This window comes from Oncorhynchus mykiss, chromosome 16, assembly GCF_013265735.2.
Source record: "Oncorhynchus mykiss isolate Arlee chromosome 16, USDA_OmykA_1.1, whole genome shotgun sequence".
NCBI classification, from domain to species: domain Eukaryota; kingdom Metazoa; phylum Chordata; class Actinopteri; order Salmoniformes; family Salmonidae; genus Oncorhynchus; species Oncorhynchus mykiss.
Window position 1 is genome coordinate 60,959,498 of NC_048580.1, and position 20,635 is coordinate 60,980,132.

Below are 20,635 nucleotides of genomic sequence, written 5' to 3' on the forward strand. Positions count from 1 at the left end.
TAGTCACTCTGAAGCGTGAGAGAGCTTTCCACTGCGTTTATGGCTGACATAAGGACAAATTATATGAATTGAATGTTTATTCAACTATCTTTACTGAAATAACATGGCTCCACACTCCAAAATAGAAACATTAAATCCCTATGAATACCAAGTGAATTGGGAGGCAATTAAATAAAGCAGGTAGTCGCTTAAAACAGTTCTCTCTACATTAACTTAATACCAATTAATTCACTGTAGTAAGATGTCATTTAATTTAGTTTGTGTGATAGGGAACATCCATATTTATCTTGTTTATTAACATAGGAGACCCTCTCCTAAACTATGCTCTGGTGGAATATCAGTTCCAGGCTCCACATCACCCAGTAAACAGCTGGTCTCCTGCAGCGTTTATGATCCCCAGGTTAGTGTGAGGCGGTGTGTTACAGTGTGGATGGTGTGGGTAACACATACAGACAGCTCGCTGCGGTTGCCAGGTTACGGATGTGTCATCTCAGTGGAGATCTCACCTGGCAGCTAGCCCACCTGGCCGTAGGTTGGACACTCTGGGCTTGCCGTCCTTATCGGACCCCCCGGAGATGGTGAGGCCCAGGCTGCTGCCCTCCCTCTTTATTAGGTCCACGGTGGTCACACCCCGGTAGTCTTCTACACACACACAGGGACACACAGGAAGACACACAGGGATACACAAGAACAAACAGGGACACATAGGAACACACAGGGGCACACAGGAACATACAGGGACACACAGGGATACACAGCGACACAGGGAAAAACACAGGAGGAACAGTGGATGGACAGAGTCACTGAGTCAGCATCCATCTGGGACACAGAGTCTGTTTGTCTGAACTGTTACAAACACGGCTTGATTATCTCTGCCTCTGACGTTCTGTCTCTTTCTCTACCCCTCATTATCTCTCTCTGTCTGACTCACTTTCTCTCTCTCCTCTCTCCCCCTCCCTCTACTCTCTGATGATGGATGTTATGGATAGGGGATGGAGTCTGCTCCATATAAACTGATGGATGTCATGGATAGGGGGTAGGGTCAGCTTCATATAAACTGATGGATGGGGGATGGAGTCTGCTCCATATAAACTGATGGATGTCATGGATAGGGGGTAGGGTCAGCTTCATATAAATTGATGGATGGGGGATGGAGTCTGCTCCATATAAACTGATGGATGTCATGGATAGGGGATGGGGTCAGCTCCATATAAACTGATGGATGTCATGGATAGGGGGTAGGGTCAGCTTCATATAAACTGATGGATGGGGGATGGAGTCTGCTCCATATAAACTGATGGACGTCATGGATGGGGGATGGGGTCAGCTCCATATAAACTGATAGATGTCATGGATGGGGGATGGGGTCAGCTCCATATAAACTGATAGATGTCATGGATGGGGGATGGGGTCTGCTCCATATAAACTGATAGATGTCATGGATGGGGGATGGGGTCAGCTCCATTTAAACTGATAGATGTCATGGATAGGGGATGGCGTCAGCTCCATATAAACTGATGGATAGTGGGGTGGGGTCAGCTTCATATAAACTGATAGATGCCATGGATAGGGGATGGGGTCTGCTCCATATAAACTGATGGATGTCATGGATAGGGGATGGGGTCAGCTCCATATAAACTGATGGATGCCATGGATAGGGGATGGGGTCTGCTCCATATAAACTGATGGATGTCATGGATAGGGGATGGGGTCAGCTCCATATAAACTGATGGATGTCATGGATAGGGGATGGGGTCAGCGCCATATAAACTGATAGATGTCATGGATAGGGGATGGGGTCTGCTCCATATAAACTGATGGATGTCATGGATGGGGGATGGGGTCAGCTCCATATGAACTGATGGATGTCATGGATGGGGGATGGGGTCTGCTCCATATGAACTGATGGATGTCATGGATAGGGGATGTGGTCAGCTCCATATAAACTGATGGATGTCATGGATGGGGGATGGGGTCAGCTCCATATAAACTGATGGATAGGGGATGGGGTCAGCTCCATATAAACTGATGGATGTCATGGATAGGGGATGTGGTCAGCTCCATATAAACTGATGGATAGTGGGGTGGGGTCAGCTCCATTTAAACTCAGTACATTCCCCATAATGGGATGGAATTCAGTGAATGAATTGAAAAAGTACATCTTGACAGAAAAAAGGAAATTAATTACAGATTTGTAAATTAAATTTCCTGAACAGAATTGAGGATAAATTGGGCTTGACACTAGCTCTGATGGATATCTAGTTGTAGTGCCTTCAGATGCTGTAGTTTTTTGTGGAGGTAATGTACTTGGTCCCATTCTGTCTCTGGCCACAATGTGCTGTGCTGTTAAATCATGCCAAATTCATGGGGGGAGAGGACTCCTTTTGTCTCCAACGACAGGTATGCTACATAGGCTTATTTCCTCCTTATCTAAGCACTACAGCACAATATATTCATAACAGTGCCACACCTATCAACCAACGCAGCGAAGACGTGATGGAACATGTGTGATCAAACAATCACATTGAAAAGCTTCACTCCTTCAGATATCCTTACATCTTGGAGAGAGTAAGGCTGAAAATATTGGAGATGGTACCACAGAGGAGAAACAGTGGAATCACTGAAAGTCACAGTAAGGTGTAACCCCACTGTACCTGCAATACTGCGTCTCCTGGAGGCATGGTCAGTCCCTCCAGAGTCCTTGTTGCCCTTAGAGTAGGGCCCGTCATCTGAAACAATGAAAGGAACATTTGGTGAATAATCTGGATGTTTGGAGAACTACTACAGTATGTAAGGAATGTGTCTCCTGAGAGAGGAGAGGGAGGAGGGGGGGAACCTGACACCAACACATCCCCCATCCATACGCTGACAGCTGCCAGGGCCTCGTTTAACCCTTTGATCCCCATTAGAATGAGTGTGGACATTAGAGAGAGATACAACAGGAAAAAACTCCTCCAACAGGCACTTAGGTAACTCAAACAGAATACTGGCAGGTCAATCTGTGAGCCGGAAGGTCATGCTGCTCTGTTTCCACTGTAACATAGTGGGAAGGGTCAAGAGATCAAGACAGCTAGTTTTAGTGTGAGACAGAAGCCACACAGAGAACCCTATTAGACACATTAGGAGTAAATGGAATTTTCTCCAATAGACGCTGATCTGAAGATAATGTTGCCTTTAGATTTGGAGTAGCTGATCCTAGATTTCTGTCCACAGGCATCTTCTACCTGCAGTGAAACATTATGCACCAAGATGGTGCATTCAGCATAAGTTAGAGCTGGGAAATACTCTTGAGGGAACGTGTTGTGGTTAATGGACTGTTCAGGCATGTGGAGAATACAACCATTTTCAGTCATCTACAACAGCTGCTACAGAGGAAACCAGGAAAGGCTCTATCTGTTCTTATAGGATCTTCTTTTTACAGTGGGAGCCATTACTGCCACAGAAGCACCGGGCCCAGATGAGCAGTGGCCCTGCTTTGCCTGGCTGTTTGAAGCTGGATACAGCAGCGTGGGTATGTCAGCATTCGCGATGATGAGAAATCTGACACTGCACTTCCTAAAATCCAGTCCACTGAGGACTACCTTTTCAACCAAGTGATTTAAACAGCACGTTACACACTTAAAGGTCCAATGCAGCCGTTTTTATCTCAATATCAAATAATTTCTGGGTACCAATTAAGTACCTTACTGTGACTGTAATTAAAAGGGTCAAAAAGAAACAAAAATAGCTCAAGAAAGAATTTTGCCAGGACTGTCTGGGAGTGGTCAGAGAGAAGGGTCTAATTGGAGGAGCCTAATGGGAGGGATGTGTGATCTGAAAACTAGCTGCTTCTGGCAGAGAGGAGGGCAAACTCTTGTTATTGGTCTATTAACTTATATCAGGCAGACCAAACCCCACCCAGCCAAAAAAAGCTGACATTTCAGGCAGTCTTTTCAAACAGCTGTTACTCTAAAAGTGCATTGTCATAATTTCACAATTCCGTAGTATTTTACCAACCTCATAGTGTGGAAACATATATAAAACACTGGCAGATGCCTCACAGGTCCTCAACTCGCAGCTTCATTAAATAGTACCCGCAAAACACCAGGCTCAACGTACACAGGGAAGAGACGACTCCAGGATGCTGGCCTAGAAGGTCAGCACAACCTAGAAGGCCAGCATCCTGGAGTCACCTTGTCACTGTTGGCATTGAGACTGGTGTTTTGCAGGTACTATTTAATGAAGCTGGCAGTTGAGGACTTGTGAGGCATCTGTTTCTCAAACTAGACACTCTAATGTACTTGTTCTCTTGCTCAGTTGTGCACCGAGGCCTGCCACTCCTCTTTCTATTCTGGTAGGAGACAGTTTGTGCTATTCTGTGAAAGGAGTAGTACACAGTGCTGTTTGAGATCTTCAGTTTTTGGCAATTTCTCGCATCCAATAGTCTTCATTTCACAGAACAAGAATAGACTGACAAGTTTCAGAAGAAAGTTCTTTGTTCCTGGCCATTTTGAGCCGGTAATCGAATCCACAGTTGGTGATGATCCAGATACCCAACTAGTCTAAAGAAGGCTAGTTGTATTTCTTCTTTAATCAGAACAACAGTTTTCAGCTGTGCTAACATAATTGCAAATGGGTTTTCTAATGATCAATTAGCCTTTTAAAATGATAAAATTGGATTAGCTGACACAACGTGCCATTAGAACACAGGAGTGATGGTTGCTGATAATGGGCCTCTATACGTCTATGTTGATATTACCATAAAAAAATCTATCATTTCCAGCGACACTAGGCTGCCTAGTGGTTAGAGCGTTGGTTCAGTAACCGAAATGTTGGTGGATCGAATCCCCGAGCTGACAAGGTAAAAATCTGTCGTTCTGCCCCTGAACAAGGCAGTTAACCTACTGTTCCTAGGCCGCCATTGTAAATAAGAATTTGTTCCTAACTGACACGCCTAGTTAAATAAAGGTAAAATGTACAACATTAACAATGTCTACACTGTATTTCTGATCAGTTTGATTTTAATGGACAAAAAATTTGCTTTTCTTTCAAAAACAAGGATATTTCTAAGTGAACCCAAACTTCTGAACGGTAGTGTATAATAATGCAGGACAAAACACACATCACTGCAAGAGAGACACCACAACACTACATAAAGAGAGACCTAAGACAACATCACAACATGGCAGCAACACAACATGGCAGCAGCACAACATCATAGCAGCACAAACATGGTATGAACACTGTTAGGCACAGACAAAAGCACATATGGCAAATAGGTAGAGACATCTTTAATATGATCTCTATGGGTGACACTTCCATATCTCAATCATTTGCAGCTGTTGATGCCTTTGGACATTTTTGTTCTATCAGCACAAACTAGATTGAGCAATAAAAGCCCTACTCGTTTTTGACAGTATGTATGAAGCACTATACCACGGAGGTGTTAGGAACTCTCTCAAACTTTTATTCCATAGGCTGGGATCTGCACTATTCAGCTGTTGCAAGAGAGCATTTTTCACTGGCTGTCTGTCCACCGGTCCCATTAACAATGATTGATGGACAACTTAGCCTATATTTCTTCAATTCAATCATTATTGGGGTAAAATAGAACTATACATTTGTGAACGGTCATCCATAACAACCACAATCTGTAAGGCGCAAATAATTGAGAGAGCAGCAGCGTGATTCACATATTCTTAATTGCTGTGTTGATATCAGTAGAATAATGGGCCTAAGTGATATCCGTATAGCCCGTAGGCTACACCACTGCTGTCATAATACCTCCAAGCGCTTATTCAAGATGGTCATAATATAATAATAGTACAGCAGTCAGATCATTGGAGGACATACTGTAGCTTGCACTGCACTCTACAAAAACCTATTCCTGCTCTTTTCCTGCGATCCATCAAACACATTTGGTGTGTCGTCATAGGCTGCGTTTACACAGGCAGCACAATTTTTATCATTTTTTTCACTATTGGTCTTTTGACAAATCACATCAGATCATTTGACATCAGATCTATTTCAGAGCTGATCTGATTGGTCAAAAGACCAAATCGGGAAAGATTTATCAGAATTGTGCTGCCTGTGAAAATTCTGCCATAGTAGTCTCTGGCTTGTGGTCAGACTTGCTCAGGGCAGAGAGAACAAACTTAAACTTGTGCCTTTTTTCAATGCTGATTTGAATGTCATTGAGAAAACAGAAAGGTATCAAAGTATTTTTTCACAAACATCCTTTCTGCATTTAAAAGTAACCTTAGAAGTAGCCTAATCATCTATATTTTCAAAAGTGTCTGTGATCTGATTACAATACTTTCGCTGGTCATGTAACAGATTACAGTTGTTTTTTTAGTTACATGTACTCCACAACCCTGGACATGTGTGTGGCTGATATTGCTGTTCTGTGTTGTTTTTTGCACTCAATTAACCCTTCATCCACTTTGGTATCATGACTCTTAATCCATAATATTACATCACCAACTAAACTCACATTCTGAAATATTCAATGGGGCCAGCCTTTGGTCAAAAATGGAAAAATTATGAATTTTCATTATTTGCATGCATTGAACTAATTTGCACAAAGACAAAATGACATGGGGTGTATCTCACTAGTCTTAAATGGTTATTCTCCTTGCCTGTTTTCTTTCATCTAGTGAAAACAACTACCTGTTACTGGTACGTAATGTATCAATAATTTTCTTTCAGCTTTCCTATATTTTCAGATCAGTGCATTTGAAGGAAAGAGACTAGGAGAATATATGTCTTCTGAGATGCACTCCATATCATTGTGGAGGTTGATAAAGCCACATGTTAACTATGAAAAATCTGCAGAAATAATATAATAATCCAACATAGTGAGAGTTGACCAAAACAAAGCTCAAGGGCATGCAGGAATATGCATAGTATGATCATGTACGACCTTCTATTCACTTCCTTGCAAAAATATCCTGCTCAACAGCCTTAGATCACACGCGCACGGTGGCCACTCACGCGCACACATACACACATGCACCAGTTTAGAAACATTATTAGTGATCTTGATAGGCCAATCATAGGCGAAATATGTGACTTATTTAACTGGCTTAATCAATTTAGCAGCCAAAACAAACAAAAAAACTGACCTGAGCAACAACAATTAACTGGGTATGGCATAACATGATTCTGCTGGTAGAAGCATGCTGTCTTGGCAGAGGGAATACTCAATTTCTGTCTGTGGCTCAAGGGTCAAGAGCAGAACTGCAATACCATACATTTGAGATCTGCAAACAGGACTGTACTCACAACATTACTGAAAGTGGTGTGCAAAGTAATCAGAAAACTACAGTCAGCCCCATGTATTTCTGGTGAGTCAATTAACTCAATGTAATTCAGGGCACTGTACCTACCTCCCTCAGAACCAATCAGAATGTAGGTTAAATGTGGGGGCCGCTCTGATAATGGCTTTTAAATCAAAATTCTATTTTCAGAGGTACATTTTTAAAATAAACTGGGCTCCCGTAGACCCAGTTTGCATTTTTATATCAGCCCCCACTTCAGACTGCAATCTGGTATTCAGTACTGTCTGGCTTTAATCAAATGGCATTGACGTCTACTGTGCCTTATTAGCTAAATAATAGATATACTGGTGCTTGACAGAGCTGTCATTTAAAAAGTAAAAAAAATATCCACCAATCTGAATAAACTGCAATGTAGGAAAAGATAATCACATTCCCAGATGATCAAATAACTTCCAATGACAGAAGGCTGACATCCACAGGTATAACTACAGGTATAACTACAGGTACAAAAGCAGGAAGTTGATGCTCCTCAGTTGAACAGCATGCATCACTACACACTTCATATTCATAAGTAAATACTATTACAGGCACTAACGATAGTCATAAATCCATTACTATGACAATTACACTACTAGGGTGTAGCACTAGAGTATACTGTTAACCAATCAGCATTTAGGATTACACCCACCCGTTGTACACTGTAGCACATATGACAGACATTACACACTAACTACACAGCAACAGTACATATAGCTAGCTATATCATGTCTGTGATATTCATTCATATGATTGCAGTCAGTGGGTTTAAGGCAGTCTTACCGATGCTGCTATTCTTCGCCTCTCTCCTCAGACCACACAGCATGTCTGCAGTCCTGTCAAAACATCCGATTTGAGAGGAAAGTAGCTGTTCTGTTGTAGTGGCCAGCGGACCCAGCGAGGTGCCCCAGGGAATACTGTCTGTCTGTCCGTCCTCAGAAACCCAGTCTTCTTCTCTTCATATCACTGTTCTACTTGAAGCATATCTTTATTTATTGCAAATTACATAACAAATCCTGATCCATGTTTTTGCCCATGAACTGTTTAAACTTGATAACAAACAATTTGCTTGTTGCTGTAATAAGTCATTCCCACAGACAGACGGAAAGCAGGGACACTAAATGATCAAAGCAACAAAGGAATCATCATCTCTCCTTCTTTTCCTCCCAACATGCTGAGGTTCCTTTAAAGGTGTTCCTGGTCACGCTTCCTATTCCAGAGGAATAATCCTCCCCTTGTTCACACACTCACATACCCGCTCACACACATACAAACCGTCAGACACACTCACACAGCCTCAGTGACTGTGTCGAAGAGGGTCTTTCTCCCTCTATTTGCCAGAGGGGTGTGATGAAGCAGTCACACCCCCTGCACACACACGCACACACTCCCTACAGTCAAGCGCACAATCAACGCCACCCCCATATCCATTGTCGCTTTGAGCCCATAAAATATCAGCCACACATTTTCCACACTAGTCAGTGACCATCTTATTGTACCACCATAGTTATCCCACCCACACACAGGCTAGCTAATGCCTGTGTGCTTTTTCCCTCACATGCATTCAATTCTACCTCACATTCCATAGGCTCATCACAATGATTGTTATCTGCTTATACAAGAGCATCACTACCAATAAACATATATTCATGCTGCGACAAAGCCAAAAGAGACTGTGATTTTCTCTGAACTGCTTGAACTGCTGACCATAGAATTCTGTCTTTTACATCAGCCATTTGGCTGCAATGGATATAAATCGAATCAACGATATGCTTTCTCTCTTTCAATCGGTGGAATCTGTGGAGTGCTGAACATCTCATGTTCCCTTCTCTGGGTGAGAGGGCTCTTTGCCCCACTGCATCTCTGCTGCCATCTGCCATCTGCCCTCCACCCAGACACATACAGAGAGGGGTTAACACGGCCGCTGACTGACTGAGAGCCACACATGTCTGTCCATTTGTCACCCTCACGCCGTCACCCCCCCCCATATGTTGCCATGTATTAAGGTCTGACAATCCCCCCCAAAGGAACTTTTGTCATAGTCTGAGAGTAGGGAAATGGCATCAAAGACCACATGAAAGTACTAAACAAGATCTTAGAAAACAACACTGACAAAAATGTCCACAGATGTGAGGATATGCTCAGGTACAAATAAATTAGCTAGTAAATTAAGTCTTTATGTGCCGTGCAAATACATCCTTGAGCCCAATAATGCATAGATTTATAGAGTCTATGATGCATAGCCCTGACCAGAGACACATCAAACAATTACAAACAAACGCTTCCCGTGTTTCTCTTCATTGTAGCATGTCGCCTAATTAGTCAGCTCTTTCCAGTGGACACAACATTCTTTGGCGTAGATAATTTCCTCAGAGAGTTTCGTCCTTAATACCCCATTTACTCTTTGGTGATTCAGAGCGAAACTAATTAATTTATTACAGAATAAAGAGGAACAGGAGACACAGAGCTGTGAGATGGACTGATAAAAACCCAGGGGAACACACAAGGCAACAGAATTAGGTTAATTATGTATAGCAGTAGAAGCACACCCACTCAGTGTAGTTCTGTAATGTTGAAAGAATTCAACATATAGACCAGAGAGAGAGAACAAATTCAATGTCAAAAAACTGATTTAATAGTGAGTCAATATGTTTTTAAATATTATACTAGGAAGCAATATGCAATCGATTTTAGATTCAACACACAACTGTTTGTTTAAAAAGTGTATAAAACAGTGCTAATGCCTTATACTTGACACTTCCATTATGATATAATGCTTTTTTGGAACTAAGACAAATAAGATGTAACATTTTCACTTGACAAGTACCCGAGTGAAAGACTAACCTCTCATATAAGATGTGAAAGTACAGTGAAGATATAATATAAAATATTCCCCAACCAAGGCTAGTGCAGTACATTTTATATCACGTAGGTGGTCATACTGCCATCTTATGGCTATCAGCTGTAGTTGCAAATACATCTACCAACTGAATGCAATAGAGATTAAAGAGACTCGAGTCAACACACAGATCACAGGATTTTCTGACACCATGGGCCAGGGGCGGTGAACATGACTCAGTCATAATTCATGGAGACATGATCACATAACCACAGTACAATGTTCACCTGCAAGGTAGGCCAAACGTCAAACAAAGGTCAAATATGGCTCTATTTGAGGAAAGTCACTTAATATCATGTTTAAAATAGGTTATCCTATTAATAGATTTTGACAAAACAGAATAAACATGAGAAGAGAAATTCGTATGCAAATCCCTAATCAAGTGATTCATAAGTGATCATTCTGCTATTACTCTTAACTACCGGGATCTCACCCCTATCATTTTAGAGGAACGTCAGCTCTCACACTTGGCCCACTGTCATTCAAAAAGGTTAATCTCTTTCATTACAAGCAGATACTGGTATACATTAGGCGAATACAATCCTTCGACTACATCACATGGGAGCTGACTACTGACTAATGTACAGCAGTCGGCGTGCCAGGTTGATAAATCTCCTGCACCGGTGCACCCTCTCAGGACAGTAATACACTTGTTGTTTTTTTGTTTTTTTACCTTCATTTAACAAGGCAAGTCAGTTAAGAACAAATTCTTATTTTCAATGACGGCCTAGGAACAGTGGGTTAACTGCCTGTTCAGGGGCAGAACGACAGATTTGTACCTTGTCAGCTCGGGGATTTGAACTTGCAACCACATCCGCTGAAGCAGTACACACAATACAATAGCAGTAGATAAAAACCCAATGACCTAGGGGCAGTTTGGATTTGATTAAAAAGTATGAAGAAACTATGTACGCGTTCTAATTGCATTACCTTTGGTCCTCCCTCTGATGATTCCGAGTCGACACCGTAGTGAAAAGGAGAACATCCTCCTCTTCCCTCCTCCTTTCCTGATGGAATCTGTCTGAGAGAAGGCCGGGGTGAAGAGCTTTGGGTTGGCCGTGTGTCCCTTACCACATATCACTCTGCCTGCCATGTTCATTCTCTAGTCACTGGAAGGAAAAATAGAATGATCTTTCTCCTTTCTATTGCTCTCTGTTTACCTCACACTGTTTCTTCTAGCTCTGTCCTCATGTCTCCACAATCCCCACCCTAACTGGAGCAGTTCCAACATTCTCAGGTGTGTCTGAATCAGCCTTAAAATACCAGATGGAGAACAGGGGGATGCTAGGAAAGATAAAAGATCACGAATTTGCATAAACCTATGTATATTTATAAACCCATCAGTGTCTGTCTCTCTTGCAACACACACACACACATGACATTAAAACTACATGAAAACAAAAAACTGATTCATTCCAGGTATGATAACGTAAATATAATGTCTATTATTGTGTGTGCTTTGGATCAATTTATTTTACATGAACAGATGGATGGGAGCTAAAGGCTGCAGAGATGGCACAGCCTGCCTGCCAGAACGCAATGGAAACTTTCACCCCAGGAGGCTGGCTGTAGACGACACTGGCTATTTATTCATGCTACCCAAAACATAGCATTTCAGAATTACAAAATCTAAACGTGATTGTCAATTTTTGTAATTCTAACAATACCGTATGCGGTTGAGGGTATGAGGCCCAAAATACAGCTGTCATACGCAGACAATACATTAAAGTCATTTCTGTGTAGAAGAACTGGTTTGGTTTAATCTAATACATTCAGCAGAAAGCTTCAAAGCTGTGTTAAATCTTCAATTAATTGCCATTTAATCAAGATGAATCTTGATTGGAAAGAATCTGGTTTTGGTCTCTTCAGATGGGCTTTAAACCATTGGCTAAATTGGTTAAATTCAAATCGCATTCATGTTGATCGAGTAGTTTGTTTTGATTGCCGGACATGACAACAAATGTATTAACATGTTCTTATTGATATTCAAAGATCCTAAAGAGGATCCAACCATCCATCGTCTGTGATCCTCATAATAAAATCACTGTTGGTAGCATATCAGATGGAAGTTGCAATGTAAAGAATTCTCTAAAAAGTCTCCATTGTTTTTGTTCTAGATCCTGTTGGCAGAACCAGAATAAGGAGCAGCCTGGATCATTGCTGGGTGTTGGCAAGGATGCCAGCATGACAGGCTGAAGTACGACAAACACACTGATGCATGTGCTTGGGCCAAGTACAGTGCTATCCCATAGTTACAGTCTAGACACTTGTCTAAAATGCCCACTGTGTAGCACAGATCACTGGACTCCAGTGAGACATTGACATATTCTACAAAACAAATGTGGTCTTACAGTATCTTTTTGCGTTGTATTAGAAGACTAGATTCCACTGCTTCCGAGACATTACTTTACCAGATTTTATACAGATACAACCAGGTCTGATCTATAGGACTCTTAACAAGTAGGACTTCAAGCAAGATTGGGTGTGAAAGTGTTAGCTGAATAAAAATATTGAGCTAAACATCATAAGACGTTCATAGCTCCCTTCTCACAAAGGTGCACTGGAATGTTACACCTTCAATTGTTTCAGAGAAATCTCAGAACCAGCTGCAGATGTTAATGTGAGTGTGGCTAACTGCTTGTACTTCAGCAGCAAGAGCTCTGCTACCCGACGGGCCCCAACATATTGGGTTAGGGCCTGTTTTTTCCATCAATAACTAGGGTACGGGCAGGGCTCGGGTATCACATTTTGAAGCTGTGCCCTTTGCTCATGCTCCGCTGTGAAGTACAGCAATATCTGACTAAGATCATAACATGGTGACAGAAGTGCTTCAACCTCATCAAATATGACATTGTTTAACAGAAATTGATGTTCCTTGAGTTGGGAGTTTAGTGATGAAAAGTAGCTAACAGCTCTCATGTCTCTTCATTGAGCCCAAGCAGACCTTACTATTACTCAGAGCTGCCAAGAGCAGAGTGCATGCAGGGATTGAGTGACAGAGTAGCTAATGGATATACTGACAGTCATTTCTGATTTGGGGCAGGTCTGGGCCTTACATTTGGCTGAAGCAACCGGGCTTTGGTAGGGCCTGAACGTAGTGCACATGGGTAGGGGTTAAAATGAATGCCCTTGCAGGGCGCTACCAGTACTTCATATCTATTTTCTACCCTTGGCTCCAGTGTGAATTCTCCTCATGGATTTTAAAGGGAGGGACTGGTGTCATGAATCTCACCCACCTTTGCTTTCATCCATTGCTTTTAAATTCTTGAGGGGGCCATAAACAAACACACTATGGGAAAAGGAATAGGTAAGAAATTGTTGAGACAAAAGCACATTTAAAAATCTGTTTTATTAAGAAAATAATGTCTGGATCACTCGTTCTCCTCGCTGCGGAGTCTGGCATTGGGGTTGGTGATCTTGATGGCCAGCTGGGCTGCCCTCTCCACAATCAGCTTCCTGTTCTTGGAAGACACGTTGTGGGCGATCTCAGCAGCGTGGGTCCTACGGAGGGGGAGAAGATGGTTAGAGGCAAGATAATTACCAACTACCATACACACTGGAGACTGAATGGCACAGGGAGAGAAGGAGAGGATTGTTTCAGTGAGACAACATTATGTTGCTATGAGCAGCGCAATGCAAGACTTTGCCCTCACAGTTACACTAAGTATCTGTGCATGTGTAGAGGTGTGCTTCACGTTGCTTCAATGTGATAGCTACAGGACAAAAATCGCAGAGAAATCTAACCTTGTGCTTCAGCACAGTTGTGAAAAGTGGCACACTGTTGCCGTTTACTTTGTGCATGACTACCCTCAAACGTTTGTTGCTGTTGTACCAATTAGGTAACGTTTTCATATGTGGGCAACGTTTGGATGTTCAACCACACAAGCACTCATACATTTGACAAGTAAAGAGAAAAAAAACAACCAGTGTGCTGGAGACTGAAGTAGGCTTAGGCTATATACCGCAGTGTTTCCCAACCCTGGTCCTCAAATTCCACCAACAGTACACATTCATTGTAGCCCTGAACAAACACACCTCACTCAGCTCAATGAGGGCTTGTTGATTAGTTTACAAGTTGAATCAGGTGTGCTTGCCCAGGTTTACAATAAAAATGTTTACTGTTGGGGTTACTTGAGGACTAGGGTTGGGAAACAGTGGGAAAGAGTGGTATACCATATACTGGGGCATTTGGAAATAGCTACGGAATGTTTCTTCAATACCGTAGAAACTGTTTTTCAAAACATTATAATTTGTAGCTATTTAAAGTAAATACCTGCAGTGAACTTTTGCAATGCGTTAGAATATAAATCCAATCGGTTTCTTATTACACCAGTCACATTATGAAGCTTACTTAGTTCCCCAGAAGTTGAGCCAGTCACGTGTTTGTTTGTAAATAGCACAAAAGGAGAAAGCAGGAGCAGGTGAGTCCAGCTGTGTATTGACACGGGTTACGTTTTATATATGAAGACAGTGTTTTACTTCAACAGCGTTATCAGGGACATGCAACTATAGTTCTTTGTCACAGAAAATACACGGAAGAAAAATATAAATGAAACAAAGTGTTGGTCCCATGTTTCAGGAACTGAAATAATATAAAGATGAAACAAAGCTTATTTAGCTTAAAAAAAACAATGCACAAATGGGTCTACATCCCTGTTACTGAGCATTTTCTTTGCCAAAATAATCCATCCACCTGACAGGTGTGGCATATCAAGAAGCTGATTAAACAGCATGTTCATTAAACATGTGCACCTTCTTCTGGGGACAATAAAAGCCCACTAAAATGTGCAGTTGTCACAACACAATTCCACAGATGTCACAAGTTGAGGGAGCCTGCATTTGACATGTTGAATGAATGCAGGAATGTCTACCACAGCTGTTGCCAGAGAATGGAATGTTCATTTCTCTACCATAAGCCACCTCCAAAATCATTTGAGAGTACGTCCAACGGCCTCAACCGCATGTAACCACGCCAGCCCTGGACTTCCACACCCCGCTTCTTCACCCTTCACTTCTTCGCCACCCAGACTGCTGATAAAATTGTAGATTTGCACAACGGATGAAAATGTCCCAGTTCATCCATAGCCTGCATACTCACCAGACATGTCACCCATTGAGCACATTTGGGATGCCCTGGATCGACGTGTACGACAGCGTGTTCCAGTTCCTGCCAATGCCAGCAATTTCCCACAGCCATTTAAGTGGGACAACATTCCACAGGCCAGAATCAATAACCTGATCAGCTCTATGCAAAGGAGATGTGTCACGCTGCACGAGGTAAATGGTGGTCACAGCAGATTAGGAGTGGTTCTCTGATCCACGGCGCCTACCTTTTTTGGGGGGCATCTGTGACCAGGCATGTGAAATCCATAGATAAGGGTCTAATGAATTTATTTTAATTTCCTTATTTCCTTATGGACTCTAACTCAGTAAAATCTTTGAAATTGTTGCATGTTGCGTTTATATTTTGGTTCAGTGTATAAATAAAAAGCATTTTAGATCGGTGTTTAAATAAAAGCAGAAAGATAAGTTTCCTTTATTTCCTGCATGAAAAACACAGAATTATGCACTAAGATGACCCCTAGTTTAACATGCTAAGTGGTTGACTTAAGAATCATTTTTTTTGTTTGCTTTCTGCCATGTTTGAGAAGAAAAAGCAGCGGCAGGTAGCCTAGTGGTTAGAGCGTTAGTAACCGAAAAGTTGCAAGATCGAGTCCCCGAGCTGACAAGGTAAAAATCTGTCATTCTGCCCCTGAACAAGGCAGTTAACCAACTGTTCCCAGTCCATCATTGAAAATATGAATTTGTTCTTAACTTTTCTAGGGTAGGGGGCAGAATTTTGGATATAAAGCGTGCCCAAATTAAACTGCCTGCTACTCCGGCCCAGAAGATAGAATATGCATACAATTGGTAGATTTGGATAGAAAACACTAAAGTTTCCAAAACTGTTAAAATAGTCTGAGTATAACAGAACTGATTTGGCAGGCGAAAACCTGAGAAAAATCCATCCAGGAAGTAGGATTTTTGTTTTGTAGTTTTCTATTGAATGCCATTACAGTATCCATTGACTTAGGACTCAAATTGCAGTTCCTATGCATTCCACTAGATGTCAGTCTTTAGAAATTGTTTCAGGCTTGTATTCTGAAAAATGGGGGAGTAAGAGCAGTCGGAATGAGTGGATCCTCCAGTGTCAGAGCTTTTTCATGCGCGCGACCGAGAGAGGGTAGCCTAGTGGTTAGAGTGTTGGACTAGTAACCGGAAGGTTGCAAGTTCAAACCCCTGAGCTGACAAGGTACAAATCTGTCGTTCTGCCCCTGAACAGGCTGTAACTGTTCCTAGGCCGTCATTGAAAATAAGAATTTGTTCTTAACTGAATTGCCTAGTTAAATAAAAGGTAAAATAAAATTTTAAAAAGTGCCATTCGCGTTTCTCTTTTATATTGACGACGTTATTGTCCGGTTGAAATATTATCGATTATTTAGGCTAAAAACAACCCGAGGATTGAATATAAACATCGTTTGATGTGTTTCTGTGAACTTTTCGGATACAATTTGGATTTTTTTGTCTGCCTGTTGTGACTGCACTTGAACCGGTGGATTACTGAAGAAAACGCGCAAACTGAGGTTTTTGGATATAAATCAAATCATATAAAGAGACTATCGAACAAAACAAACATTTGAGTAAATTAATGTCTGAGTGCAACGATATGAAGATCAAAGGTAAGTGATTCATTTTCTCTATTTCTGACGTGTGTATCTCTTCTACTTGGCTGGTTACTGTTTGTAATGATTTGTCTGCTGTGCGATGTTCTCAAATAATCGTGAGATATGCTTTCGCCGTAAAGCATTTTATAAATCTGACACCGTGGTTGGATTCACAAGAAGTTCATCTTTAAACCTATGTAAAATAAAAGTATATTTTCTGAATTTTTATGAGTATTTCTGTATTTGAATTTGGCGCTCTGCAATTTCACTGGATGTTGGCCAGGTGGGACACTAGCTTCCCACATACCCTAGTGAGGTTAACTGACTTGCCTAGTTAAATAAAGGTAAAATAACATTTAAAAAAGCCCTTTGGATTCGTTATTTGCATAGCTGCCATCTTGATTTCCTTGCTTTTTTTTCTCCTCTCGTCTTCTCCGAGCAGAGCAGGCAGACCTGTTGCCCTAGCAACTAGACTCCAGACATGCTGGAGTTCAAGCACTGCATGCAGCAGAACTTTGTTCATTTGCACAATGTCTTTTGTTCACCTTCGCTTGCAAAAATGACATTCCGGTAGCTCCTACCCATACATATAACTTCACGTGCTGGATTGCTCATCTTTGCAATTGGTTTATTTTCGTCTGGTATTTAGTCTAGGCTATCACTAAAACTTATTAGGGATAGGGGGCAGTATTGATGACTGAGGTGCCCAAAGTAAACTGCCTGTTACTCAGGCCCAGAAGCTAGGATATGCATATAATTGGTCGTAATGGATGGAAAACACTGGTTTCCAAAACTGTTAAAATAATGTCTGAGTATAACAGAACTGATATAGCAGGCAAAAACCCGAGGAGAATCCATCCAGATTTTTAGCTCGTTTGAGCTCACCACTCATTGAAATGGCTGTCATTGGGAATATCAATGGAATACCTCCCAGATTGCAGTTCCTTAGGCTTCCAGTAGATAGCAGTCTTTAGAAAGTGTTTCAGGCTTGTTTTTTGAAAAATGAGCTAGAATTTAAAGTTTTTCTAGGTGACTCCCATTTTGGCTGTAGTATTGTTGCACGCGTGGATGAGAGCGTGCACTTTGTTATTTATCTCAGGTAATGAACATACTATTCTCCGTCTTAAATTGTATTGTTTATTTACATATTAATGCATAGAAGGTCATGTGCAGTAGCCAAACGTTCTCCAACGTTGAAGATAGAAAATGCCATGAACAGAGTGAGACGCGATTCCTTATTTTACATGTCAGAGGCGTGTTCGGTCTACATAGAACATTTCTATTTGAATGTTCAAAAACATTGCGTCCTGCTGAACACACCCCAGTTAACTTTCTGAAACAGGAAGGGGCTTTCATCCAGGGGTATTAGTACAGGTCTATAACTGTGGGTACCCAGGATTAGAAAATCAAAGCAATATACTTGATTTACAAGAGTCTACCCAAGGTAGGCACGGTGTATACTTGATCTTTTCCTCATAAGGTGAGTAGAGGCGAATTATAGATAATGTAAATTCTGCTGCAACTTGCTCCTGACCATTGTGGACAGGCATGACAGACGCAATCCTCTTTCCACTAAGACTATGCCCTCTCTTCTATATTCTTCCCTATGTAGTATGCTTCATGTTGTGGGGGGTATCAGTTAAAATAGGAGACCTGGAAATACCCCCAATGAGGAATAATATTGCCCTTTAGGTACCTTTATCTTGAAAATAAAAACCAACAAAAACTAACCAACAACACTTACTTGTTGCTCATCATGAGGACCTCGAGCTCCTTGATGTTGTGCACCAGGAACTTCCTGAAGCCAGAGGGTAGCATGTGCTTGGTCTTCTTGTTGCTACCATAACCAATGTTTGGCATCAGCATCTGACCCTTAAACCGCCTGCGGACCCTGTTGTCAATACCCCTGGGCTTACGCCAGCTTTTCTGGAGGCAGAAAGGCAAAGACGTTACAAGACGTTACAGGATCAATGTTCCTTCTAACTGTTCTGCCTTTGTCCTTTGCCTCCCTGCAAGTGCAATGTTTGAAAAGCCTTGTTTCCGCCACAAATTACAGTGCCATCTTTGATATGCATTTAGCAAATGCGCTTACCGTGATCTTGACATATCTGTCAGACTGATGGCGAATGAATTTCTTAACCCTCTTCTTGACAATCTTCGGTTTGGTAAGAGGTCTGAGGGCTGCCATGGTGAACTGAGGAGGAAAGGTAATTTGTTAATATTAAATACACACGGGCAACAATTAAAACTGGCAAAACATCAACAATTATAGCATATCAAATCATCCACAATCAGTTGCTGTGTAACGTTAGTTACCATTACATGACTAGCTAATTCGGCCAACAACAAGCTAACTAGCTACCAGTAGTTGACTCATGCAAGTCATTTAGATTTCCCCTGTATCACAATGACAAGTTATAGGTAACTTAACGGTGTAAACACATGACGCCGTAAGTGTAAAGATATGAATTTGTAACATGTCAATCCCATTGAAGTAGGCAGCATGTGCGTTCTAAAGCAATCAACATTGTTGGAAGGCATGAGCTTGGGCTAACTAGCGCGAGTTAGTTGACTGTTGGCTATGGCAATATGATAAATAGCTACGTAGCTAACTAGTTTGTGTGATATGCATTTCAGTACGAGTCTAAAACGTTGGCTATAAAAAAAACATGCAAAATCAAAGTGTAAAATATATTTTATTTAACATGTCGGCCCCACTGTATGGACGTAGCTACTAGCAAGATAACTAGAGTTATGATATTGGAAACACCAGTGTGGAAAGGTAGCTAGCTAGCCACTGGGAAAGCAAGCCGTCCAAAACCACGGCATTTGAGGGATTAGAAATGTGCAATGCCTATAATGTTGCGGTAAATTGTAGAACTTGAATTCACATACGTGATTAATGAGCTAGATATATGTTATTACGTCTTCTAAATATGTAGATGGACATAGATGTAGATAACTCACCCGCCTGTATAATTTTAAGGAGGAGACGGCAACGGCGGAAAGGAAGAAAAGGGCTTCCGGAAGGACCGCAAAGTGTTATGGGTAGTGAATTAAATTAGATTAGTTACGTACTTTAATTTCTGTAGGCACTAGGCTGAATAGCTGTTCTTATGTATGTCAAATTGAGGACATCTCCCTCAAAATGACTCATTGTAATTGTAAATTGTTTCCCATAAACGCTTTCCCTGTGTAAGGCACGCATCATCACTGTCACGGGTTGCTGGTTTCTCAAGAAGCTGATCCAAAATCCGCTTCCAGCACCCAAACAATTGTCATTATCATTGTTAGCAAGAAACCTAAACTGATCCAAGATCAGTGTCCCAAATACCACGGAACTTCCTCAACACGAAACTAAACGACAAGATAGGTCATAGTTTAGCCTAAATCGAAATTGTGTAAAGTTATTGTTAAGGGGAAATTGTGTTTTTGGTGTTTCATCAGATTTGTTTAAAAAAGAGGAAGAGTTGCGAGTCATTGAACCACAGACGAACAGGATTTTTTTGGATGTGTATTATGATTTACGATAATCTTACATAAATCACATGCAAGGGTGGGAACCAACTCTCACTTGCATTATTTCTTTGAATGTTGTGAAAGTTTAGGTGGAAATGGAGAGTACCCCGATTTTAAGGTGAGAACGTCATTTGTGTAAAATTCATGTATGTATGGAGATTGGTATTAGGCCTAGCATATATATACTATACTTTTTCAATATATGAGAGCCAATACAG

General features: G+C 41.4%; 3 protein-coding genes across 6 annotated transcripts in view; 1 reads left to right on the forward strand and 2 right to left on the reverse strand.

Annotated features, from left to right (window-relative positions):
• The window catches only part of LOC110492486 (glutamate receptor-interacting protein 2), a 54,054-nt gene extending 42,752 nt beyond the window's left edge, over window positions 1-11,302 (reverse strand). For 3 of the 4 annotated variants that reach the window (XM_021566848.2, XM_021566847.2, XM_021566850.2), the window contains exons 1-3: window positions 11,125-11,302; window positions 2,655-2,729; window positions 507-642 (exon numbers count right to left, since the gene is read on the reverse strand). In XM_021566848.2, the coding sequence (XP_021422523.2) occupies window positions 507-642; window positions 2,655-2,729; window positions 11,125-11,293 (380 nt within the window). In that variant the 5' untranslated portion in view covers window positions 11,294-11,302. Of the gene's footprint in view, window positions 1-506; window positions 643-2,654; window positions 2,730-8,078; window positions 8,596-11,124 lie in introns of those variants that run through there. The other variant, XM_021566849.2, reaches the window with a different exon arrangement.
• Window positions 11,303-13,524: 2,222 nt separating this feature from the next.
• Window positions 13,525-20,016, reverse strand: LOC110492489 (60S ribosomal protein L32). The gene is made up of 4 exons (XM_021566855.2): window positions 19,866-20,016; window positions 18,991-19,092; window positions 18,643-18,824; window positions 13,525-13,695 (listed from the first exon to the last, which is right to left on the reverse strand). The coding sequence occupies exons 2-4, from the start codon at window positions 19,084-19,086 to the stop codon at window positions 13,566-13,568; spliced, it is 408 nt and encodes a 135-aa protein (XP_021422530.1). The 5' UTR covers window positions 19,087-19,092; window positions 19,866-20,016; the 3' UTR covers window positions 13,525-13,565.
• Window positions 20,017-20,123: 107 nt separating this feature from the next.
• The window catches only part of ssuh2rs1 (ssu-2 homolog, related sequence 1), a 33,411-nt gene continuing 32,899 nt past the window's right edge, over window positions 20,124-20,635 (forward strand). The window contains exon 1 of the mRNA XM_021566854.2: window positions 20,124-20,535. Within this exon, the coding sequence (XP_021422529.2) occupies window positions 20,513-20,535 (23 nt within the window). The 5' untranslated portion in view covers window positions 20,124-20,512. The remainder of the gene's footprint in view (window positions 20,536-20,635) is intronic.